This window comes from Cucurbita pepo, chromosome LG15 (assembly GCF_002806865.2).
Source record: "Cucurbita pepo subsp. pepo cultivar mu-cu-16 chromosome LG15, ASM280686v2, whole genome shotgun sequence".
Lineage (NCBI taxonomy): Eukaryota > Viridiplantae > Streptophyta > Magnoliopsida > Cucurbitales > Cucurbitaceae > Cucurbita > Cucurbita pepo.
Window position 1 is genome coordinate 7,644,215 of NC_036652.1, and position 17,100 is coordinate 7,661,314.

Below are 17,100 nucleotides of genomic sequence, written 5' to 3' on the forward strand. Positions count from 1 at the left end.
CATTTTATCTAAAGATTTTCAATGAATTTTTTTTCTTTCAAAAAGCAAAATAATATCATATAAGTGTGAAAATGATATAAAGAAAGAAAAATCTTATGAATTAACACGAGAAACTCGTGGGAATGATAGATAGGACGAATGATACAAAGGTCCAGCTATCGATTTGGTGAGTGTCAATCTAAATTAGCTAAAATCTTGAGCACAATCCTAAGCTTCTCACAACATATGCTATTGAGGGTCGTGGAAGTCCCACATTAACCTATTAAAGAGAAGACCATGGATATATAAGTAAGTGACAGTATCTGATATGAACCAAGAGACATCAATCATACAATATGCTTCAATGAAGATGTGAAGAAAATATTGTTGAAATTATCAAAAGATATTTCAATTCATGTCACCTTGAAGAAGAATGAAGTTTCATGTTATAAATTTTGGGTGGATTACAATTTACAGTAATTTAGAGGTATTGTATTTCATTAATGTATTTTAAGACTTTTTATTTACTCTCGGTTATAATGACATAATGGTTAATTATAGCCATTAAGTATGAATGTTACAACAACTCTTGGAATGCCTTTAATAGTTTCATTTTAAGGCTATATAGTGTGATGTATGTTGTATTTGTAAGGGGACTTAGAAAATATAGTAAAAGAAGCCTTTGTGCTCTTCTTTAGCCAATGGCTAAGTTTATTTGCAATTCTACGTAGTTTAGGTTGCAGGTAGAATCATTCAAGCTTGACATGATCAATCTTACTTGTGGAGTGATTCGAATCTCAAATAAGTGTTCTTGCATTGAGATATTTGATCAACAAGAATCATTTAAGCTAGACATGATCGATCTTGCTTGTGGAGTGATTTGAATCTCAAACAATGTTCTTGCCTTGAGATATTCGATCAACAAGTTAATCCGAATCTTACTCCCCTTGCAGTGATTTCCACATATCACTATCTTTATTAACAACTAAACTTCTTGAAAAAACTAAAAGTAAAATAGTATTATATAATTGTGAAAATGATATAAAAAGAAAAAAAAAACATCGAATGAATTAACACGAGAAACTCGTGTGAGTGATAGATAGGACGAATGGTACAAAGGTCAAGCTAGTTAATCATCTTCATAGTACAAAGGTCCAACTAGAGGTAACATCAACGAGGGACCAAAGGCATAAATTACCAATATTGTGGCTGTCACACATTTTATAAAGTATTGGTATAAATAAGGGATGATTTTTAATTTACATTTTCAAACTATTAAATCTATGTACCAATATTGATTCCTCGAAAGAGTAAGCTCAAACATAAGTTGAAATCGATCAAGCACAGGATAGTTATTTTCAGCGCACTCATAGACTTGTACTAATCTATGGCCAAGCAAACACTTAGCTCGACTAAGGAATTCAACCTCATGGATCAAAACATGTAAATTGAATTCATTGTAATCCTTGTCATACTACCTAATATGAGTCATATCGCCTGGTGTATGGAGAATTATGCATCATAAATCATCGAAATATAAATATGATCCTACGACATGACATAGTATAGTCACAACATAACATACCATAATATGACATATTGTAGCGTAACATAGCATAACACAACATAACACATGCAAAATAATCAGTCATGAAACATGCAAGGGCCATGAGGCACGCGTCATCATACATCATACAATTTGCCCATTCAAGTCAATAATAGAGCTACTTACTTGGTTGGTCTAAGCCAGATTTACTATTTTATCTTCCATCTTAACACGGGATAATTTGCCTCAGTACTCACCTCAATTACCTTTGATAACATCACCGAAGGGTCCATAAAGTCACATAGGTCAAATCAGATTGTGGATTGGGTCATGGGTCGGGTCACTAAACCGAGTCGGGGTAGGTCTAGAAGTTGGGTGGTTGGTGGACGATTGGGCCATGGGCATACTACTGGCTGGACTACATAGATTATTGGGCTAGTCTAGCAATTGGAATGTGGGCTAGAGTGGATTGGGTTGTGGACGTCTTTGGTATGGACTACATAGATTTAAGGGAGTGAATAAGTTAATTTCTTTTTTTTTTTAATTTTTTTAATTTTTTAAACTATAGTTTGTTACAGCGCCAGTTTGTGATCATTGATTATTAAAAATATACAGAAACAATATTAAATTATTTATTTATTTATTTTTCTATCAACTAGCTAAACACATGTTAGCACGTGACGAATAAAATACTTTGATCTAGCTAATAATAAACTAATTACAATTAGACGCATTTAACTTTGGTAAATATATGTATTAAACAAAATATATGTATCATTAACCTGATCTAACCTTGAGAATACAAAACCTTATAATTTAACACATCCTTCAGCAGACCTAGTTGTTGGATCATAAATAACGACAATACAATGTTGATATACNTATATATATATATATATATATATATATATATATATATATATGTATAGGAGGATCCTAACCTTTAATCATAATCCAGTTAGTGGATTGATATGGATTTGGAGGGTGCAAAAATGGGAGCAGTGGAGGGCGACGAGCTGCTGGAAGCTCAATCTCACATATGGAATCACATCTTGGCGATCAACAAGTCGATGGCTCTTAAATATGCGGTTCAAGTTGGCATACCAGACATCATCCACCGCTATGGCCCCAACCCCATGCCGCTCTCTAAACTTGTCTCCTCCCTACAGCTCCACCCGCAAAACACCCCTCACATGCATCGCTTAATGCGAGTATTGGTTCACTCTGGCTTCTTTCGAACACAAAAACTGAGTGAACCAAACGTTGAAGAAGATGAGGGGTATGTGCTCACTAATTCCTCTCGTCTTCTTGTTACAACCAACCCTTTGACTCTAGCTCCTTTCGTGTTTTGTGTTCTTGAGTCGGCCTTCTTTCAGTCATGGCGCTCCCTCCCTGCCTGGCTCCAAACTGAGGACCGAACACCCTTTGACACAGCCAATGGAGTCTCGTTTTGGGAGTGTCTTGGGAATGACTCGACGGATGATGGCGTCATTTTTAATAAGTCCATGGCGAGTGATGCCAAGTTTGTGATGCGTATTTTGTTGGAGAAATATAAAGATGTGTTCGATGGATTTGGGTCATTGGTTGATGTAGGGGGTGGGACTGGAAATGTGGTCAAAGCCATTGCTCAAGCCTTTCCTAAAATGGAATGCACTGTGTTTGATCTCCCACAGGTTGTGGGTGATTTGAAAGGCGAAGGCAACTTCAAATATGTTCAAGGGGACATGTTCCATGCCATTCCTTCCGCTGATGCAATTCTATTGAAGGTAAAAACTTTGTTAGATGAACACGACTCTTCACAATAGTATGTTATTGTTTACTTTGAGCATAAGCTCTCATGCCTTTGCTTTGGACTTTCCAAAAGGCCTTACACCAGTGGAGACAGTATTTTTTTTATTATAAATTCATGATCATTTCTTAAATTAGCTAACAATTCTAATTTGTGAACGCTTGAAAACAGTGGATACTACATGATTGGAACGACGAAGAATGTGTGAAGATTTTGAAGAACTGCAAAGAAGCGATTACGGGAAATAAAAAGAATGGGAAAGTGATAGTAATTGATATGGTGGTAGGTAACGACACAAGAGATGAGTGTACTGAAACTCAACTGTTTTTCGATATGATGATGATGCTCATGCTTGGTGGAAAAGAGAGAGATGAAAAACAATGGGCTCAGCTTATCAAAGAAGCTGGATTTAGTGGCTACAAGATATTTCCAATTCTGGGTTTGAGGTCTCTTGTCGAAATTTATCCTTAACCAAACCTCACTATGTTATTAGGGTCGGATCGAATCGTTTGAATTATTATTATCAATAAAACAACGTTTGTTCTTGTTGTACCCGAATATGACAACCTAAATGTTCTGATACCAATTGTGGTAGTGGAAGTAGAAACAAGATCGATCATACTCACACACACCTATAAACAGAAAATAAACAAAGAGAGACAACTATTTATGTGGTTGGGAGGGAAGAAATTCTTTAGGCAAATAAGGTTAGACAAATCTTTAGGCACATAACCATTAATGTCATAATGTCATAAATGTATTTAAAAATGTTGGGATTAATAAAATAAAATATGATAATTTTTTTGAGATAAAATACGGAATTTAAAATTATTTTTATTAATTTAGACTAAATATATATAATTCATGAACAACGGGATTTACATTTTTGTTTAACGCAAAAAGGTATCTAATCAGATCGAACAATTCCCAAAGTTACGGTTAGTATGAAATGTTTATTAATAGTAGTTATTTTCGGTGCACCCATAGACATAGTAATCTATGGCCATGCAAACACTCTCAGCTCGACAAAGGAATTCAACCTCACCGATCAAAACATGTAAATTGAATTCATTGTAATCCTTGTCATAATACTTAATATGAGTTATATGGCGTAGTATATGGAGGATTATGTATCATAAATCATCGAAACATAAATATGATCCTACGACATGACATAGTATAATATAACATAGTATAGTCATAACATAACATATCATAATATGACATATCCTAGTATAACGTAGGATAACACAACATAGCACATACAAAACAATTATAATCATGATACATGCAAGCACCACGAGGCACGTGCTATCATATGTCATACAATTCGTCCATTCAAACAAATAATAGAGCTACTTGGTTGGTCTAAATTGGAGTTAGTCTTAAATTACCCTTGAAGCATGAGTCCACCGGGGATAATTTGCTTAATCATCTCAAATAATCCTCTAATTTAGCTCAACTCAATTACCTCTCATAACATCACAAACGGCTCCAGACTAGTCCATAATGGTAAGACAAGAGTCACATAGGTCAAATCAAGAAGTCATCGCTCGTAAGTATTGATAATTATATAAATGGTAAGGAGGTGGCTCCATATATGGGCTTGTGCTTCCAGCAGTTCAGCAGTTCATCACTGGCAACTATTGGGTACACGTCTTGACCTTCAAAATCCATANTTTTTTTTTTTTTTTTTTTTTTTTTTTTTTTTTTTTTTTTTTTTTGAGTATCAAATCCTCCACATATATTGATAATTATATAAATGTTGTTCATAATGATTGTTACTTTTTGAATTTACCATTAAAATAATTCATCGTGTAAAATAATTCATCGCACTAATTAGAATAGTCCATAACCCGTGACATGTTCTTAAAATTAAAAGTTAAATTAGGTGGGCGTAAATATTTAAATATAAAACAAAAGGTAAAGTAAAAAGAAATATAAACTTATTTCAAATCATGCGTGATAACATGTTCCAACTGTTTAACGTTATTTTTTAGTAAACATTTTTTAAAGATTGTTCTTGCCTTGTCTTTTGTGTTGTGATTAAGTCAGAAAAAAATTAAATAATAAAAGAAACGACAAATGATTGAATATTGATGTATTTGGGATTGGGCCATGGGCATGCCACTAGCTACACTACATAAATTGTTGGGCTGGCCTAGCAATTGCACGGATCTACATAAATTCTTTCGTCTTTCGTTTCCTTTTCGTATGTTTTGAGAAATATACCGATTAATTCCGATTCTTTCTTTTTCAATTGATTCTTTTCTGATCGAGATGTATGGATCCATGAGCCTATGTATCTATATAGATCATGTTCATGGATTAACGAAAATGTGCAAAAGCTCTATTTGTCTCTACCATTCTATGAGTCTCTTCCTTTTTACGTATGGCATCGCCACTCCCTTTAGCAGCATCCACTAATTCGAAACTTAATTTGAGAGCCATATTTCGACTCGGACGTTTTCGGGATGCCCCTAATATATTTCGATGCACGTGACATACATAAATGCATGAAGTTTTCATGACTTAAAATCATAGCATATAATAAGAACCTTTCTCCTCCCATTTATGTCATAGTACACATATGAGTAATGTATGCATAGTACTCATCATGACTTTCATCATACATCATCGCAGTATAGTATAACCTATAACATAGCTACACACGACATGACGACATAATAGGACATTACATACATACATAATATAGTATAATAGGTCATTACGTAACCTACGTAGCATAGTATAACTTTCATAATTATGACGCATGTAGGGTTTATGGAGCATGCGTCATCATACATCATATAATTTTTCCAACTAACTTCATTGGTAGAAAAAAAATACAAGAGTCACATAGGTCAAATAGGTCAAATCAGGTTGTAGATTGGGTCATGGGTCGGGTCACTGAACCGAGTTGGTGCAAGTCTAAAAGTTGGGTGGATGGTGGCCGATTGGGCCATGGGCATGCTACTGGCTGGACTACATAGAATATTGGGCTAGTCTAGCGACTAGAATGTGGGTGGAGTGGATTGGGCTGTGGACGCTGCTGGTAAGGATTAGACAACCAAAGATGGAACAAGTTCGGAAGGCTGGGCTGTCGAAGTTGAGACCCGGAGCTTGGCTCGGATCCCATGACGGGAACAGATCAAGGTCGGTGAATGGAGAGATTCATGGGAGTGAACAATTTAATTTTTAATTTTTTTTAAATATTACATATGACTTAAAAAAAGATTTATTAAGAATCCTATGACCCACAGTGTGGCCAGTTTTATTTATTTATTTTTCTGTGAACGAGCTAAACACAGTTAACACTGACCAATAAAATATTTTGCTCTACCTAATAGTAAATTAGTTACCATTGGATGCATATCATTAGGAATCACCACGCTCTATAATGGTATAATGTTGACCTCGTACTAATGGAGAGAGTATTGCTTCATTATAAACCCAGGATCATTACCTCCTCTCAAACAAAGTATGTAATCAAGTAAATTAGTTACAATTGGATGCATATTGTTAGGAATCACCATTCTCCACAATGGTATAATATTGACCTCATGCAAATGGAGAGAGTATTCCCTGATTATAAACCCATGATCATTACCTACCCTCGAACAAAGTACGCTTAATCGAGACTCAACTCCTTTTCTTTTGGAGTACTTTATTCGATATTTGAGGAGACTAAGTTTAGGGCATGACTCTGTTACAAGAAGTCATTTGTTCGAAATTTGAAGAGACTAAGTTTAGGGCATGACTCCGATACCATGTTAGGAATTTCGACTCTCCATAATGGTATAATATTGTCCACTTTGAGCATAAGCTCTCATGTCTTTGTTTGCATGATCATTCTCTAAATTAGCAGGGTGAGACTTTCATCATCAGGTAAATATAAGTTAAATAAAATATATGTATCCCATTTGCATGCATCGTGATCTAACCTTGGGAATATAAAAGCTAATAATTTAATATATCCTTGAGCAAATCTAGTTGCTATATATCATAAATAACTACAATGCAATGTTCCTATATATATATGAACAATTGATATGGATTTGGAGGGTGCAAAAATGGGAGAAGTGGACGGCGACGAGCTGCTGGAAGCTCAATCTCACATATGGAACCACATCTTGGCGATCAACAAGTCGATGGCTCTAAAATATGCGGTTCAAGTTGGCATACCAGACATCATCCACCGCTATGGCCCCAACCCCATGCCGCTCTCTAAACTTGTCTCCGCCCTTCAACTCCACCCGCAAAAGACACCTCACATGCATCGCTTAATGCGTGTATTGGTTCACTCTGGCTTCTTTCGAACACAAAAACTAAGTGAACAAAACGGTGAAGAGGATGAGGGATATGTGCTCACTAATTCATCTCGTCTTCTTGTTACAACCAACCCTTTGACTCTAGCTCCTTACGTGTTTTTTGTTTTTGAATCGCCTTTATTCCAGTCATGGCGCTCCCTCCCAACCTGGCTCCAGACTGAGGATCGATCACCCTTTGATACAGCCAATGGAGTCTCGTTTTGGGAGTGTCTTGGGAATGACTCGACGGATGATGGCGACATCTTTAATAAGTCCATGGCGAGTGATGCTAAGTTTGTGATACGTATTTTGTTGGAGAAATATAAAGATGTGTTCGATGGGTTTGGTTCGTTGGTTGATGTGGGAGGTGGGACTGGAAATGTGGTCAAATCCATTGCTCAAGCTTTCCCTAAGATGGAATGCACTGTGTTTGATCTCCCACAGGTTGTGGCTGATTTGAAAGGCGAAGGCAACTTTAAATATGTTCAAGGGGACATGTTCCATGCCATTCCTCCAGCTGATGCAATTCTATTGAAGGTAAAAACTTCATATGATATTGTCCATTTTGAGTTTTGGGCTTCTCGAAAGGCCTTGCACCAATCTAAATAATATTCATTGATTATAAATTCATGATTATTTTCTAAATTAGTCGATGTGGGACTTTTATCATCTAACAATTCTAATTTGTGAACGCCTGGAAATAGTGGATACTACATGATTGGAACGATGACGAATGTGTGAAGATTTTGAAGAACTGCAAGGAAGCAATTATGGGCAATAAAAAGAATGGAAAAGTGATAGTAATTGATATGGTGGTAGGCAACAACAAAAGAGATGACTTCATTGAAACTCAACTTTCCTTCGATATGGTAATGATGCTGATGTTAGGTGGAAAAGAGAGAGATGAAAAACAATGGGCTCAACTCATCAAAGAAGCTGGATTTAGTGGCTACAAGATATTTCCAATTCTGGGTTTGAGGTCTCTTATCGAAATTTATCCTTAACCAAAGCTTGTCATGTAATTGGGCCTGATCCAACCATTTGAATTACTTTTATCAATAAAACAACATATGTTTTTGTTGGGACCCAGATGCATTTCGATACCGATTGTTGTAGCGGAAGTAGAAACAAAATTGATCGTACTGTAACCAAAGTGTTTACAAGTGTATCTCTCAGACTCTCACTCTCACACAAAATTTCTCTCAAATGTCACTTAACAAATACAAAATACAAAATGACATAACTCCACGTCTCAAAATAATGTAACAATAGAGTTCATGCAAACATAATTTCTGAAGACATTTTCACACCAAGTCCCATATCAAACAAATGAGTTTACAAACTTGATCCCAACACATAGCACAATATGGTAATCTTACAAATACATATTTATTCATAAAAAGAGTTAAAATTTGATCCCAAAGCGTTGCATGAGCCATTAAAAAGGGAGTGTCAAGGGTAAATCTCTATAAGCGACCTTAGGCCCACAATTGGGAGGATGTTGTAGCCACTAAATCCAGCTTCTTCGATCAATTTAGCCCACTCTTTTTCTTCCCTCTCTTTTCCACCGACTAAGATCATCATCAACATGTCATAGAACAGTTGAGTTTCGTACGAGTCCGACTCCTTCCCTTTATAGCCCACCACCATGTCAATTACCATCACTTTTCCTTTGTAACCATTGCTCGTAATGGCAGCCTTGCAGTTCTTCAAAATCCTCACACATTCTTCGTCGCTCCAATCATGTAATATCCACTATTTTGTCACCACCAAAATATCATATTTTGTAAATTGGTATTTTTTTTAGACATAATAAAAAATTTAAGATTAAATATATATAAATTCCGAAAGTTACGGAATGTTTATTAATTTAGATTTTAAATGTTTATTAGTGTACTAAAAGTGGGAACCAGCTAAACCACTGCTTTTTTTTATTATTATTTTCTTTAATAATATAGAAAATAACTATAAATTAGATTTGTTGGAGGAGGAAAGTCACACCTCCACTAATTTAGGGAATGACAAAGAATACTCTTACCATTGGTGTGAGGCTTTTTGAGGAAAACAAGGCATAGCCACGAGAACTTATGCTCAAAGTGGACAATATCTTACCATTGTGGAAAGTCGTGTTTGTCTAACATGAAATCAGAGTCATGCCCTAAATTTAGTCGTGCCAATAGATTGGTAACTCCTCAAATATCGAACAAAGAACTCCAAAAGAAAATGAGTCAAGCCTCCTCGAAGGCAGTCAAAAATGACTAAGACTCCAAAGGAGTCGAGCCTCGATTAAGGGGAGGCGCACTTTGTTCGAGGGGAGGTGTGTTGGATGATGAAAGTTCCACATAGACTAATTTAGGGAATGATCATAGGTTTATAAACAAAGAATACTCTCTCCGTTGGGATGAGGCATTTTGGAGAAACCCAAAGCAAAGCCACGAGAGCTTAGGCTCAAAGTGGACAATATCATACTATTGTGGAGAGTCGTGTTCGTTTAACAAGATTTACCTTCAATAGAAGCGCATCGGCAGAAGGGATGGCTTTAAACATATCTCCTTCAACATATTTTAAGTTTCCTTCACCTTTCAACTCAGCCACGACTTGGGGAAGATCAAGCACTGTGCATTCAATTTGTGGGAAGGCCTGTGCAATGGCTTTGGCCACTGTTCCAGTGCCGCCACCAACGTCAACTAGCGACGCAACTCCATCAAAGACTGCTTTATGTTTGTCCAATAACACACTCATCACCAACCTCGCATCACTCGCCATGCCTTCATTGAAACCCTCCCCATCTTTCACCTTATTCCCCAAGAACTCCCAAAGCGGCATTCCATGAGCCGTATGGAATGGCGTTCGGTCTTCGCTTTGGAACCAGGTTGAGAGGAGCTGCCATGGTTCCACGAGGGCTGGTTGGAGCATGGAAAGTAAGAAAGGTGTTACACCACAAGGGTTGTGTTTGAGAAGAAGACGAGATGAGTTGGTTAGGACATACCCTTCTTCTTCTTCTTCTTCTAAGCCACTATTTTTGGGCAGTTTTTGTGCTACAAAGAAGCCAGAGTGAGTCAATAGTCGCATTAACCGATATATGAATTGGGTCTTATTAGAATGGAGTTGGAGGGCTGAAACAAGACGAGAAAGGGGCATAGGGTTAGGGCCATGGCGGTGGATGGCGTCTGGTATGCCTAGTTGAATGGCGCATTTGAGAGTCATGGAGTTGATGAAGTTGAAGAGGTGGTTCCATATGTGGGCTTGAGCTTCCAGCAGCTCATTGCCGGCAATTGCTGCCATTTTTCCACCCTCCAAATTCATAATGATATCAAGGAGAGATCGTTGGAGAACTTTATGGGTTGGAAAGTGTGATTTGGTTCTTCCTATTTATAGAAAAATGTATATATCAAATATTGTCGTTGTTTTGTCTTTAGGCAAGAGAATCAAATTTTTATATATAATATAATTATGGTCAAAAGTTTCAAACTTTTTAATTATAAATTCCAAAAATGTGAACCGTCCAAATAGATGAGGGGTCATAAATTAATCGAAACCACGTTTGAATGACATATATCACAAGGATAGTGTGAGATCCCACGTTGGTTAGAGAGGGAAATAAAATATTCTTTATAAGAGTTGAACAAATGTATTTTAAAAACTCAGGAGAAGCCTAAGGAGGATAATATCTGACAGTGGTGAGCTTAAACTTTTACAAATGATATTAGAGTACGACACCAAGCGATGTGTCAGCAAGGACTCTAAGCTTCGAAGGGAAGTGGATACTGGGCCAGGGGTGAATTGTGAAATTTCACATCAATTTAAGAGGAGAATGAAACATTATTTACAACCGTGTGAACACTCTAATGGTAGGGAAGTCTAAAAAGTTTTTTTTTTTTCTTTTTTTTTAAGTGTAAAGGCTGATGTAAGTTTTTTTCTTTTAATTTATATTTTAATAAAATTATTTAAAATATCTATCCACAATTGTTGTCGATCAAACTTTCCATTAATAAATCCATCATGTCGAAATCCCACAATATTTAAAAATGAGGATTTGAATTTCTATTTTTGATTAAAGTAATAAGGCCTCCAATTAAACAGTGCACATGATCTTCATTATTATTTATATAATGAATAAATAATTTCATATTGGGTGTGTTTATTTTTTATATAATTATACGAATAAAATAAACTTTTAATTTCGTCCTTATTATTGACCTAACTCATAAATAATCGACTTTTGAATATAATCTTTATATTTATGGATACAATTTTGTTATTCAATAGTGTGTATTAGTTCATTAACGAAAATTACCATTTTGGTCTATAAGATTTGAGTTTGATTTCTGAATTATCAGACTCGATATTTCAAAAAAATAAATAAAAAAATTGGATGACGGGGACACGATGGTCGGCAATGGCGATGAATGAGAGACGGAGAAAGAAAATGGAAAAGTAACTTAAAAAAAAAAATTAAAAAATATTTTCTTTTAATAAAGAAAGAATATTAACGTAAATGGTAGGACAGAAATGCTAATATGTTGACAAACTCGAGCCATAAGAATCAATAACGTGATTTCTTTTAATATTGATTCTTAGAAAAATTATTTTAGGTACCTATTCCAACTCTTCATTAATTATTAATTGTGTATTATTTTATCTTCATGAATTATTAATTGTGTATTATGTTATCAAATCCAGCTATATCTAACGCGATCTTAGTTAAATATGACATCTTAGTTAATTAAACAATGCACAATGCACAAGTGGTACTCTTCATTATTATTTATACGCTTAAAAAATTGAATTTATCTTAATTTTTAATATCGTGATGAAATCGATCTTAATCTTTCACGATCTATCGTAATCTTTCAGTGATATAAGTAGTAATAAATCTATTTTAAAAACTTCAATTATTGTCGATTATAATTAATTTATTATAAAATAGAGCAATATACGTAACGTACATCACGTGCTAAGCTAGTTGATAATCATCTATTTAATTTTAATTTCAATTAGCCAAAGCTTGAATCATTATTTAATTACGAGTTAAGCATCATAGCGTTGTTATCAGAAAAAATTAATTAACTAATATTATTTTAGTTTATTATTATGTAAATAAAATGAACTTTGTGTTGTTGGGCTTTTAAATTGCGGGTTATAAACGTTGGGCCTAATTCCATTTTAAAAGCCCATTTAAAAAGCCTTCTAGAAGGCTTTTTAAATGGGCTTTTAAAATGGAATTAGGCCCAATGTCTTTAACCCGCAATTTGAGGAAATCAATTGAAGTGGTATTTTGCAAGAACGAATCTCCTTCTGGATTGTTCGGCCTGCGATCGATCCACCAGTCTGCGTTTGATTTATTCGATTCCATTTTCCTCTTCCCTAATCGTCTTTCTTCTTCCCCACGCATTATGTTTGCGGAATCGGCTACCCGGTCAACAGTGACCAACTACAATAGTCAACCTTTCTATTTCTTTCCCACGTCTTTAATTTCGACCAGTTCTATGTTGTAGAGCTTGATTCGAGTTTGTGTTAACGTTTTGGAAAGAGGGTGCGTTGGCTAGGAATGATTCTCCCTTTTGTGAAGTTAGGGGCTCTTGCTCTGAAAACCATCTGCAAACCCATCGCCAATCGTCTCAAGAAAGAGGCTGGATTGCACCCGAAGTTTAGGCAGTACATTATCAACATCGCACAGGTTTTGTAGAATTTCAAGGATTTTCATTTCTTTCAAATGTATTTATGCGATAGTTTGTTTTCTCGTTATGGTTGATACTAGCTGTTCTTTATGATATATTTTGCACAAATGTGATGCTTCTGAGAGATGAAATTAAGGTATATTGTAATTATCTCGAGTGAAATGGCATAGATGGGCCGCGTTTCATGTTTTGTTTTGTTAGTCTGTTTTCTTGGTATGCTTAAGCTTATTTGTCCCATGATTAGTAGCCCTTAGGACTTTTACTGCTATGAAGGTCTGCAGTCTTAGACTCGTGCCAGGTGGTGAATTAAACATGTACGTTAATATTGCTAAGCTTGTGAAATCAGTTGTTTCAAATTTGGTGCAACTCAAGCATTTGAATGCCCTTTTCCCAGATATATTACAGCCCTAGTCTAAGGTTTTTAAAACGCGTATGCTAAGGAGAAATTTTCACGCTCGTTCCTCTCTCCAATTGATGTGGGATCTCACAATCCACCCTCTTTAGGGTCAGCGTCCTCGCTGGCAATTGTTCCCTTCTCCAATCGATATAGATATAATCCACTCTCCTTCGGGGTCAGCGTCTTTGCTGGCACTCATTTCTCTCTCCAATCGATGTGGGATCTCACATACATGTTACGTCAAATACATAGATTAAGTGTTCATAGAATGCAGATAGGTTTATTGCCCATAAGCCCATTCTTCCTTGTGGAATGGATTTTAAGATGTTCTGATCTTGTTCTTTCTTATACTGAACCAGGCAAATCATCGGTTTTCAACGAATGTGCAACGAAGAATATATGGTCATGCAACAGATGCTGCCATAAGGCCCTTGAATGAAGAGAAAGCTGTCCAAGCTGCAGCAGATCTTCTCGGGGAGCTCTTTGTATTCACGGTAAAATGATTTCTTCTCTCTTTCTCTCTCACTCTTCTTCTTTTAGAAAAATTATCTTAGCATTTGCTGGTTTGTATTTAAGAATCAGTAGTGTGCTCCTACTGGGATATTTGGATTTACAAAATTATATCCAATGGCACGAACATGTTTTCCTTGTTCTTTTAGTGAGATATGATAATGGGCTTAAAAACGTGCTCTTTTGGAGAAGTATATTAGAAGCACCATGTCATCCTATGTGCCATAAAGAAAACTTTAGAGATCCATATACTCATTATCATATTACTCCATTAGAAGTGTATATTTCCCAGTTTTATATCAGCTGTACTCTGCCCATAGGTTGCTGGAGCTGCTGTTATTTTTGAGGTGCAAAGAAATTCGAGATCAGAAGCAAGAAAGGAGGAGCTCCGCAGGCAAGAATTGGAGGTATTTGGCTTTTTTCTTCTTCCTTCTTTTGTTTTTTTGACATTTTTGAATTCATTGTGGGATAAATTTCAATGATTTTCTTTCCTTTAAATTTATAGTGCTTCTTTTGGTACGACTGTAATTTGTATTCATGAACTTTTTGTAATTTGAAAAATATTTTCACATGCATGTTCTTCTGATCTGACTTGAACTTAAAGTAATGTTTAAGCATACTTTGTTATTCTAAAATATATGTACATGCTTGTAACTATAGGCGATGAAGCAAAGAGATGATGATTTAGCTCGTGAAATAGAAATTCTCAAACAGAAGATCGAAGAACTGGAAAAATTGTCCAAGGGACGAGGTCTAACTGGCTTGTTTCACTTCAGGCATCCGCACACCTCTGAAGCTGAAAGGGAGAAGCACTCTTGATCATCAATGACATCAAGTAATCCATTGATTTTGTAACTGAGCATTTTATTATCAGTTGATTGTGATTCAATATTCTTAACAGACGTTGCTAATGAAGGCTTATGCAATTAAAACTTGGAGATCATGGATGAAATTGTTGATATAAGACTCCTCCAGTTCTTTGTCAAGGAATAACTCTCTTAACTTCTCACGGTTTTCTCTGATCGCTTTACCTGTTTCATTCTCTTCATCCATCACGGTCTTCACTGCCTTACACACACTTTCTTTTGTAAAAAATCCATCTTCTTCCCTTTTCTCCACCTCCACACCAACCTTCAAATGGCTGCTCATCGTTCTTGCTCGAAAAATGTGGTCGCCAACATGAGGCAACAATACTAACTGGCATTTCTTCACCAATGCCTCAGATAAGGACCCTGCCCCACAATGTGTAACAAAGCATCCAATTGATGGGTGCTCCAAAATAAGCTGTTGTTGAACCCATCCTCCATATACCACCCCTCTCCCCTGAACTCTCTGTTCAAATCCTTCAGGCAAGGCAGCGCAGACCGACTCTACGCCAAGCGGAGGTTTGAGTGCAGCGAAGAATGGTAAGTTTGAAAGCTCAAAACCCAATACCAATTCATGGAGTTGGTCTTTTGTTAAGTAACACTCACTTCCAAATGCACAGTATATGACTGAACCAGCATTAAACCCTGATAGCCATTCTGCCCATCTATGTTCTAAAGCTGTTGTTGGTTGCTGTATGTCCCCATCGGGTCCTGATAGCAGAACAGGCTTTTTTAATTCACTTGTGAGGTAGTCTACGCAAGGCCCTTCAATCTCCCTACATGACTTGAATGCTATAGCATCAGACTCACAAAGACCAGTGAAGTGGCGATGAGAGAAAAGGACATCACTGCCAAATTTCATACGGCCCATGGATGCAACATTTTTGGCCTCGTGAGCATGAAGCTTGATTGTGGAAATTGGGTACTTAGGAGGTGGCTGCATGAAATCAGCCTCGGTTAAATCATGTCCACAGAGTTGCCTTGATGGGGTATAAATATAACCAAATGTTGTAGCACTAATGACACTGTAGTAAATTGAGGTGATGCCCAATTGAGATGCCAATTTGGGCATCCAGAAGGTGAAATCAAAGAAGATGAAATGGGGTTGTAAGTCTTGGAGGAGGCGTTTGATTTGTGGTTGGGTGAGATCCATTGCAGTCATGATATGACTGAACTGTGAAGGGTGAGAAACATCGGCAGTAGTTTCAGCAGCTTGAGGGAGACCATCCACATGAGGAACAGTGATGGGGAGGAAGGTAATGAGATGAGGAAAGTGATTGAAAGGCTGTAATTTGAGGTGAGTTTTTGATGGGACGAAGAAGGAGATTTTGTGGCCTTTTTTGGCTAATTTGTTGGCAATTTGGAGATATGGAACTAAGTGGCCAAAAGCAAACCAAGGGTACATTGCTATGTGCAGGCTAGAAGTGGCAGCCATTGTTAAACACCTCTTCCCTCTTCTTCCTTCCTCTCTAACTTTGGATTCTTGTGTTCAAATATGGATGAAAAGGTAGAGGGAAAACCGAAGAGAAAACAAGGGAAAGAACTGTGAGATGAAGGAGAGTTGCATGCCTGCAGCTTGGAAGGTTTCTGCAGCAAATTGTGAGATGAAAGGAAAAAGAAGAACTTACACAGTGGGAATCTGGGGGTACTCAAAGTCTTTGTAAAATAGTATAGAAATTGATTGACAAATAGAGAGAAGAAGAACGTGTGGCATGAACAATAGACAGGCGTTGGAAAGAAAATGATGGGAGACTGGATTGCTGAAAATCACACTCTAACAAATGCATTTAAAAAATCTTGAAGAAAAATCGGAAAAGAAAAGTTTAAAGAGGACAATATCTGCTAGCGGTGAGCTTGGTTTGCTATAAATGGTAACAAAGCCAAACGCCGAACAATGAACAATGTAACAGCAAGGACGCTCAAGGACTCTGAGCATTGAAGGAAGTTGATTGGGGGTCCCACATCGACGGGAGAAGGGAATGAGTGCCAATGAGAACGTTGAGTCTCAAACGGAGTGAACTG

The 17,100-nt window shown here is 36.6% G+C and overlaps 5 protein-coding genes across 5 annotated transcripts; 3 read left to right on the forward strand and 2 right to left on the reverse strand.

Annotated features, from left to right (window-relative positions):
• Positions 1-2,496: 2,496 nt before the first annotated feature.
• Positions 2,497-3,785, forward strand: LOC111811742 (probable O-methyltransferase 3). Its single transcript, XM_023698763.1, has 2 exons — positions 2,497-3,291; positions 3,486-3,785. Exons 1-2 carry the CDS (start codon positions 2,497-2,499, stop codon positions 3,783-3,785), a joined length of 1,095 nt encoding a protein of 364 aa, XP_023554531.1.
• A 3,581-nt stretch (positions 3,786-7,366) lies between these two features.
• On the forward strand, positions 7,367-8,645 carry LOC111811738 (probable O-methyltransferase 3). The gene is made up of 2 exons (XM_023698759.1): positions 7,367-8,161; positions 8,329-8,645. Exons 1-2 carry the CDS (start codon positions 7,367-7,369, stop codon positions 8,626-8,628), a joined length of 1,095 nt encoding a protein of 364 aa, XP_023554527.1. The 3' UTR covers positions 8,629-8,645.
• Positions 8,646-8,904: 259 nt separating this feature from the next.
• On the reverse strand, positions 8,905-10,948 carry LOC111811735 (trans-resveratrol di-O-methyltransferase-like). Its single transcript, XM_023698755.1, has 2 exons — positions 10,130-10,948; positions 8,905-9,379 (listed from the first exon to the last, which is right to left on the reverse strand). Exons 1-2 carry the CDS (start codon positions 10,928-10,930, stop codon positions 9,077-9,079), a joined length of 1,104 nt encoding a protein of 367 aa, XP_023554523.1. The 5' UTR covers positions 10,931-10,948; the 3' UTR covers positions 8,905-9,076.
• Positions 10,949-12,926: 1,978 nt separating this feature from the next.
• LOC111811819 (optic atrophy 3 protein homolog) lies at positions 12,927-15,176 on the forward strand. The gene is made up of 4 exons (XM_023698859.1): positions 12,927-13,304; positions 14,062-14,196; positions 14,533-14,619; positions 14,873-15,176. The coding sequence occupies exons 1-4, from the start codon at positions 13,176-13,178 to the stop codon at positions 15,029-15,031; spliced, it is 510 nt and encodes a 169-aa protein (XP_023554627.1). The 5' UTR covers positions 12,927-13,175; the 3' UTR covers positions 15,032-15,176.
• On the reverse strand, positions 15,106-16,828 carry LOC111811698 (UDP-glycosyltransferase 79B30-like). Its single transcript, XM_023698702.1, has one exon. It carries the CDS (start codon positions 16,511-16,513, stop codon positions 15,131-15,133), a length of 1,383 nt encoding a protein of 460 aa, XP_023554470.1. The 5' UTR covers positions 16,514-16,828; the 3' UTR covers positions 15,106-15,130.
• Positions 16,829-17,100: the final 272 nt, after the last annotated feature.